Genomic DNA, 9216 nt, shown 5'->3' with positions numbered 1-9216 from the left:
ACACACACACACACAGAGACACACAGTCCGTCTCTGGCAGCTCTGAGTCTCTGCTGGAAGCAGCTCGGAGCTTCGGGAATTAGAAATCCACAATTAAACATCTGGGCATTAAGATAATTGTCAGTTGTGTGTGTGTGTGTGTGTGTGTGTGTGTGTGTGTGTGTGTGTGTGTGTGTGTGTGTGTGTGTGCGTGTGCGCAGAGTTGCGTCCTCCTGTGGCACACAAAGCAGGGTCAGCCATGCATTCAGTTATTATTAGAGCTGCTGAGCAGTAGTGAGCTTCATTATGTGCAGACATGCAGAAGAAGAAAAGGACCACAGAAGAAGAGTGAGATTCTACAGGGAGAGAAGCTCATAGCAACACGCAGGGACGAGCTTTATAAAATGAAAAAGATTTATTCCAACAACCGTCAACCTCCATGAATACCCATAAAAGTAAAAAAGGAATATTAAGTACATTAAAGTATTGTAAAACACATTGAAAACCAAGACACATTGTGTGTAATATATAGATTCAAATATCAACTCCAAGCTATTACTTTAATCTCATGTTATCTAGACATATCCACTTTTATTTTTTTTAGCAATGTCAAACATTAATATTTTGCAGATACAGATTCACTTTATTTCCACATACTTTTTTTTTAATTAGACATTTTCAGACACTTTTTGCTGATAACATCAATGCATGCGGGCAGAGAGACACAGAAAGGCAGGATGGGGAGCAGAGAGGGGGGGAAAGGAGGGAAACGGGGGAAGAGACAATGAAGAGGTTCATTGGCCAAAGACCAAGGCAGAGCATCAGAAAAGAGGACAATCAGTCAGTAGTTGGTCCAAGCCACAGATTTTAGTCCAGCGTGAAAGGCAGATAGAGGAAGGAAAGGAGGCAGAGTTGCCGCTATGTGGTCAGTATGAGCATGGCAGCTTTGTAAACAGAACTATTGTGCTTATCAAGTTGGAACTTTATCATATTTTTTGTGCTCATTTTAGAAACTAGGTCTTATTAGACTGTTAGAAAATCTTTACAAAGCACTTGGCACGGTGTAAACGACATTAGCCTACAGGGGCTTTTTGTGCACCTTAAATATTGGTCTGATTCTCCAGCTGCACATTTTATCATGTAGGGATTTTACACCAGGTTGTTCTGAAGCATGTTTACCTCTGCATTCTCCCCTGTGTTGTTGGGGGTGTGGCCGAGGACAGCAGAGGCAGGGCGGTTGTTCTCTTGTTTTGGGGAGTGGGAGTTGAGGATGTTCATTGACCCCTCTTCGTTGGGTTGAGGGGACTTGTCTTGGTTGTCCTTCTTCTGGGGATCATTCTGCAGGGAGAGTAAGTTACTCTTCACTCATGCACAAAAACCAGCAAATAAAATGAAATAGACACTTGCCATGTGTTTATTCAAACTAATAAAGGAAGAAGCTTGTACAAGTGGAGGACACTGAAGGATGTTTGAGTGTACAAAATAAGCAAATGTCTACTTTAAAAAAAAGGAAATGTAAGTAATAGTTCAAATTAAAATAAAAGGATTAGAGTTCCTTGACAGAATTTTAATCAAAAATCATTTTATGCTGAGAAGGGACAGAGTGAAAGACACTTGGCTCAACCTTGTGACGTTAAGCAAAATCTGATGAGATATTGTGATATCACTTGATTTGTCATAATATGTCGAGGATGTCCATTAAATCATTACTTCCTGATGATTATTACATAAAATAAGAAAAAATCGCTGAAAGTATAGACCAAGTTGGTTTATAACACGAGTTTTATACCTCAGAGATGACTAACAATCGTTTCCTCCAACTACATGCTTTATCTGTTGATGCATGAGCAAATTAAATATCACTGCAGCCAATTGTGCCACTAAAGTTAAGATTTGTGTAGAAATACCTTCAGATTTTATTTCTACAGACTCACATGTATAACAATGGTATGATAAACTGAAGAAATAAAGATAACCCAACCCATAAAAAGTGTTTTCTTTCAATCCCTCTATAGGATGATTCTGACCCGATGTAATCAACTTTAGTCTACTTTTGAAAAGGTAACACCTATTTATTTTATGACATTTAAAAAGAAAAGCACACAGACGTTCCTGCAGTGGCTTTTTAGCCTCTAGACTTGACATTTAAAGCATCCGGCAGTTCCTGAAACTCGTCTATAAATGCTGCAGGGAAATGTTGGCACAGCTCTGAGAGCAGAAGCTACGTTAAAATAAAGCCAGTTTGTTTACCCATATAATATATATATATATATATAATGTTAGGCAGTGTTTGTGTCATTGTCCAATTATTGAGTTTGTTGCCTTTGTTTATGTGTAGATGGTCAAGCCATTAGATGGTATTGGTGTGTCACAGATATCTGAAGGTCGTGCACAGCGGGGAGGAAATGGGGCACCATTGATCAATTACACTGGCTACTGATAGACATGATTTGCTCAGTGAGCTTTCACACAACAAAAATAAGCTTTTAAAAGTTTAAAGTCTTACTTTATATCCGTGTATTTTAACAATACATTGTTATATATGAGAATTTACCAACACTTTAAACAATAGATATATTGGTTTGTACATCAAAAGATCAATAATGCTGATGTACAGGGGTACATATTAATCTTCTAACACCCCCCACACTGACAGTAATAAATGCTGTGCCATTTAGCCACACGTGCATGCAGCTACAGTACAGTTCAGTTCAGAGCAGCACTGCATGCAGAACCTGTAGAAGAAGAGCAGCTGGGACCTAAAATGGCTGAATATGTTGCAAGAGAAGTGAACACAAGAATAAAATGGAAGCCCATCTGCCTCACTGAGCTCCTTAGGAAGCTGCAGAGCTGCAGGTAAGATAATCAGAAATGGAGCTGGTGTTTAATCATACTGCTGCATCTACACAATGCATCTGAACAAACGACTGCAGGAAGCCTCGCAAGGGTTCATCAATCATTTCACCTGGAGAGCGCACTGATCAGATGCAGGATGCACATGTTAGAAGTAAGGCTTTTCCCAGCAACTGAAGGATATTACCTTGTACCAAGTATTTACTTAGTGGGCAAGTTTAAAGAAAAGACCAGGAGAAAACAGAGAGGACATCTCAAGTTGTATAAATATATTTTGTTGTGCTTTTGTAAGTTGGTTTGTATGAATTCAGCTCAGACAAACATACATATAAACTACATTAAATTACTTTGCAAGCTGACAGGGAGACATATAGAACAGGATGAGGAGAGAAACCAGGAGGAATCCAACAGAAACAGATGCACATAAAGAGAAAACAGACATTAGAGTGAGACGTGCAAACAGGAGGAGAGCAGGGGCATACCTGACAGATAATGTTGTCATAGTACGCCAGGTTGTGAGTATGAGTTTGAGGAGCGGGCGGAGGGGTGTCGCACAGTTTCCTTACATTTGGTTGCGAGCCGTCGGCTGTCGTTGAAACCGAGAGCCCGTCTGTCTGTGGCTCGGTGCTCTGTGGGCGGTACTTACTGCAGGAAAGCAGAGAGGGAGACTGGTGTGATATAAATATTTGCAGTAGCATATCTGTTTCCCACATGAATCACAACTCAAATAAAGTCATCGTGCTCCAAATGCAGATCTTGCAGAGGCTTATGTTTTAACTTTAAACAGTCCTATCTTTAAATACATTAAAAATTAGCCACACAAAAGTGATGTTTTTCATGTGAAGGGCCCGGTCATGCACACACCTGCGCTTGCGAAGGCGTATGTTCTCGCTCTTGAGGCGGTACAGGCTCTTGGCAAAGAACACGACGATCATGAAGAGCAGGAGGAACACAAAAGAGGCCACGGCCACCACCACGCACAACACCTGGAACTCTGTGACGGCCCATTCACAGCGAAGACCTTTGTTCCAGATGTAGTCCTGCACATTACACCTGGATGTAAAGAGATGGAGAAACAGGAGAAGATAAGAAGAAAATGCAACACACTGGTTTTATCTTGGAAAATGTTTTTTGGGGGCTTATTGCTATAAAACGTTAAAGTAGAATATTTATCTCTACTGTACATATGCACCCTTTGCACATTTACCAAAGTTACAGCTAAAACTGAAAACAAAGTGTGTGAAATATTACGTGATGCTGATTGCATTGTGTCCCATAGCTTTTAATGAGATCAGACACATGCACCGCATTTTTCGGACTATAAGGTGCACTTAAAATCCTTTAATTTTCTCAAAAATCAACAGTGAGCCTTATAATCTTGTGCACCTTATATGTATTAATTCTGGTTGTGCTTACTGACCTCGAACCAATTGTATGTGGTACATGGCACTCAAAAATCTGTCAAAATGTTTTAGTTTTGTGTGCCTTATAGTTCAAAAATACTTTTCTCTCTGTTCTATGTGCAAACAGCTTCAGGTATGTGAATACTTTCTCTCTACAAAAGCGTGTGCAGATGTTTGTGATGTTACTCAGCAGGTAGGTTGACGTGAGCAACAGTTTGCCTCCAAGCTTAGAGAAGCTGCAGGATTGGACAGATGGTTGCAAGTCAGGAGTCCAGTTCTAGCTGTGTTGTTGGGACGCTGCATGCATGAGCACAAGCACCGTGTGTTTAAATGTAAATGTCTTAATGCGTCATTTGCTTTGTCTAAATGTACAGAACTGTTATTTTTCCTCGGTCTTTCTGTGTGTGCCTGCTGGGTGTCTAGCAGCAGGTGACAGTCACGTGATTTCTTTACCTCCCACCTCCCTAAAACTGAACTACCCATAATCTTTTGGGGATCCCGCTGTGATCTTGACAAGCTCTCATGACAGCCTTCTGTCTTTGTTCCCTGTGTGTGTGTGTTTGCCTGTGGTGTCCTTAATCCTTCCTTTTGTGTTGGAGAACAAAGACAAAAAATGATCCCTGAAGGCAAATTAAAAAGGGCGACTGGTTTAATGTCAAATACGCTAGCTGTTAATCAGATACAATCAGCAATCTGTCTGATCTGAAGTGGGCCTGAAGAGTTAGTAAGTGTCTTACCTGCAGAAGGCTCCCACCCCTGCCACCACTGTGCACATCCCTCCGTTCAAGCAGAAGTTGGGTTCATTGTCACACTCTGAAACACAAACTCCAGGTCCAGACAGCACAAAGCCCAGCCTGCAGCCGTCTGCACCCACGGCGCCACCCAAACCAAACTCCTCTTCCCTCTCTGCGCCTAGCATGGGAGGAGCTGGTAAAGATGACCCGCTGTCCATGTTTGGCTTTTCATTTTCGGGTTTTGACGGGGAGCCAGCCAGGAGTGGATTCTCATCTTCCATGTCAGCTGGGGGTGAAGGGGTGGGCTCGGGCTCTGGGGTTGTATCTACCGCTGAGAATTCGTTGTCAGGAGACAGGTAGTCGTAAATCTCTGCCATCGTCCATGTAGCAGTGGGATCTCCGCCTTTCTGCTTTTGAGGTTTGGGGACTTTTGCCCAATCTAAAGCATCGTCGGCGGGCACAACGTCTGGCGCGGGACTGTGAAACTCCACCTTGATGATGTCATCGGATAAAGGGTTCCCAGGTTGGTCTGGCCCAGCTCCTCCAGCGGTTAGCTCCTCCGCCGCAGGCTGTTCTACCAAATCAAGATAGTGGCTTTTATGAGAATGATGGTGTCTGGTGTGTGGATGTTTGGCTCCAACCCCTGCTCCAATCAGGTGCTCCCTCTCCGCTGAGTCATCACTAAGAACCATCCGGGTGTCCAAGGCCTCTTTGTTGACAGTTGAGTGGTTGTGGTGATGATGCCGCCTGACTAGAGAATGCCTCCCTGCCAACGAGACACAAAACAGTTACGGAGCTAATGAATGGTTTGGTTTTGCAAAGACCAATTCTTCTTACCGATTATTGATAAAAAAAATAAAAAAAAAGCCCAAGCTGAGTCAGCTATAATACCCCAATTGTTCATTTCCTCATATAGACCCCCAAACTGATCAGAATAATGAATGCCATTTTATGCAAATACAGTACACTGAAGCTAATTTTGAAGACATACAATCTTAGAGTGATGAAACTGTGTGGTTGTGTCCATTACAAAGTGACGTGAATGTCTTGCATTCTTTGTGACCAGATAAAAGGACGGGCCCCTGTACTGTACTTTTAGCTTAAAATTAATCTTTCAGTGTATTTTAAGTAATAAAAAAGCTCAAATTGTGAATACATTTCACAGAAAGTGGTGTCTAATGATCAATGCTGTTTTTAAGCTTTGCTACGATCATTCCCATCACTCTGAAGTAGATGACTGAGCTGACTGTCGTACATGACATAAGTTCGGTGAATGACTAAATTTATTCAAAATTGGGCAATCAGGTCATATGGACAGTTTCTTTTTTGTGGAAAGATATTTCACCCTCTATCCAGAGGGCTTCATCAGTCTGAGGAGTCCCTGTTTTCCCTACTAAGCCGTGCACTCCTTTAGTGGACCAACCAATTTTCTGGCTATAAGATGGTCTCTGGGGGCTGTCCTGTCCCCAGTCAGCTCCTCCCAGATAGACAAACTGGTTGGTCCACTAAAGGCGTGTACTGCTTAGTGGGGAAAACAGTTTTCTTGTGACTCCTCAGACTGATGAAGCGCTTTGGATAGGGGGTGAAATATCTTTCCACAAAAAAGAAACTGTCCAGACAACCTGATTGCCCAATTTTGGATTTATACCATGGATGATTGAGTATGAACTGTGATTGACTAAATTTATTATTTCCTAAATTGTGACTGAGACAAAAAAATCTCTCAGTGTGAGAGATTTTCTCTTGTATCTTCTCCACATTTAGATGTGCAAAGATAAGCACATTTCTGTGCACATATTGGTTCCTGCGGGCTAAATCTGTTTTGTTAAATGATTTTAGTAGATTATAGCATTCTGCACAAGTACTTTACAGACTGATGTTTTCATTGAAAAATGTCACTGTGAGCTCAGCAAGTTCTGATAACAAAACTATTACAAATAATAATAATAATAATAAAACTACAGTAAATACATAAAAGAAGAACTGAATGTGTAGCCAGAATGAGGTGAGACTGGATTAAGCACAGTGAATGACTGACCAATATGCTCTAATGACTGAGACTTGGCAGGGATTAGATTAGGATTTAGGGCTACAGTATGGGTTAGTGGCCTGCACTTCTGCTCTTTGCAGTCTGTTGATAGAGACATAGACACAAGGAAGATAAAACGAACCCTCCAAAAAGCTCCTGACATGCAACAGGTTAACAAGTGAGTGCTCTAAATTCATCTTATGCAGCAGACATGATTATTGCCCAAATAAATATGCTCTTGTCAAAGATTTGTGACTAGACATATCTGCATCGTGCAAAATGGTCTGATTTTACCCAAAGTCTATTTTGGTATTGGATGGAAAGAAGCTCTAATGTTTGGGTTTCTTTTTTATTCTACAATAAACTCTGGGATGGAGGCACTAACCAAGCAGTCAGTATACTAATGCTTGACATCCAGAGTCAGACGTGCCAAAATAAAAACCCAGGGTTGTAGGAATATTTCTAAGCTTGCATCCTGACAACTAAATTATTTAATACTGTGTGACAATGAAAGGTATTTTTTGGTAAATGTCCATATTTCCATTCTTGCTGAGACACAGATATAAGTCATGCTGCCAACTCTAGATCTGCATGCAAACTGTTTGTCTTAACAAAAAGCATGTGCCTCATTAATTAACAGAAAAAGTCTATTCTGTGTTTTTTTTTTTAGTACTTTTACACAAATGTTGATAAAAAAAAAGTCACAGTTGTAACACCTGGCTGTGTCTAACAAAGGACAGATGTTGTTGTTCGACAGCTTTAATAATACGTTTCATGACTAACGCTTGGCTGGATGTTTAGAAGCCACTTCTTTCCTCTGCACAAACCGCTAAACTCATCTGAATACTTGGCCAGATGACATCTCTCCCACTGCCGCCGTTCCAATGTGTGGCACCTCATTCAGAGCTTGTACAAAAACCATCCGAACGTGCCTGGAGTCACGAAGGCCGGTGGTGGCTGAGGAGCCACGAGATGCACCTCACACACACGCACTCAGAGCGCGGTTGCCATGGTGAGATGTAAAGAGGTGCCATGTTGAAAGGAGGAAAAGAATGAGGGAATTGCAGAGCAAACAGAGAATCCAGTGTTTGTGCTCCTTCTCTCTTGTTTTTCAATCAGATAGCCAGTAACCATTACATGCCAGGTCCATTGCTTGAAATAAAAAAAGAGCTGGCGAGAACCTGGAGGCCTCCACTAGCTTAAATTAATTGCACTGACTTCAACTTTATTTTAAAAGTCCAGTCTGACAATTCTTTTTTTGTTGAGACTTATTTAATGCATCTGATTAGCAGCTGGCACCCTTTGTAGTGATTACAAGCACACAAAAAAAAAGAGATGACAAGATGATCAAATGGAGTCCCCGCTCAGATTTGTGACACCTCTCTGAGGAAAGGTATGATTTATGCTTTTGTTTTGCGACTCAGCTAACCTCCGGCAATGCTCGGAGCATGTAACCATGGTAACAAGTTCCACCTGAGGTCACTGTGATTGGCTAGGGTGCAGACTCCCAGCAGCCTCACCAGCAGAACACGGAGGAAATGGTGTAAAAATCCACATAAGGATGTGTGGAAGAGACTTAAGTACAAAGATCCTGCAACCAGGGGTTGGTCAGCACAAGATATTTGAGATCTCAGTTATTCTTTTTTGATAATAAATGCATTTTAAATACAACCTCCTTTTCTGTGGCCACTCTGAGCCTGTCAGTTGTCTCATCAATTAGCAGTAGCTTATCCTCCAATTCGTTTGAGGTTTTGATCGTTAAACTATAAATAGCTCTCCGACCAGCCATGTGCTTGGGTGTGAGAGATGCTGATTGATCTGATCTGTTTTGACGTATGAGCTTTTTGGGGCGGCACGCCGGTAGTTGGTAGACCTGCAGCCTCTCAGCAGATCAAATCCCAGCTTTTCTGTTTGCATGTTCTCTCCATGGGTTTTCTCTGGATACTCCGGTTCCCTCCCACAGACCAAAAACATGCATGTTAGACTGGTTGGTAATTGTCCCTAGGTGTGAGAGTGAACGGTTGTTTGTCTCGCTTGTCTCTAGTCCCTGTGATGGACTGGAGACCTGTCCAAGGTGCCCCTGCCTCTTGTACAGTGACTGCTGGGTATAGGCACCTGTGAACCCCCACGACCAAAAAAGGAAAAAGTGGGTAAAGATGATGGATGGATGCATGGATGGATGGATGGATGGATGGATGGATGGATGGATGGATGGATG

General features: G+C 41.9%; 1 protein-coding gene across 2 annotated transcripts in view; it reads right to left on the bottom strand.

The window, feature by feature from the left end:
- The window catches only part of LOC119426167 (chondroitin sulfate proteoglycan 5), a 14315-nt gene that overhangs the window by 3472 nt on the left and 1627 nt on the right, over nt 1-9216 (bottom strand). The window contains exons 2-5 of one of the 2 annotated variants that reach the window (XM_037693739.1): nt 4973-5735; nt 3697-3885; nt 3315-3477; nt 1159-1317 (exon numbers count right to left, since the gene is read on the bottom strand). In XM_037693739.1, the coding sequence (XP_037549667.1) occupies nt 1159-1317; nt 3315-3477; nt 3697-3885; nt 4973-5735 (1274 nt within the window). The remainder of the gene's footprint in view (nt 1-1158; nt 1318-3314; nt 3478-3696; nt 3886-4972; nt 5736-9216) is intronic. The other variant, XM_037693740.1, reaches the window with a different exon arrangement.

Source organism: Nematolebias whitei, chromosome 19 (assembly GCF_014905685.2).
Source record: "Nematolebias whitei isolate Nwh7 chromosome 19, NemWhi1, whole genome shotgun sequence".
In the NCBI taxonomy this organism is placed as follows: domain Eukaryota; kingdom Metazoa; phylum Chordata; class Actinopteri; order Cyprinodontiformes; family Rivulidae; genus Nematolebias; species Nematolebias whitei.
The sequence above is the reverse complement of the archived record's forward strand: the minus strand, read 5'-3'. Positions and strand labels throughout refer to the sequence as shown.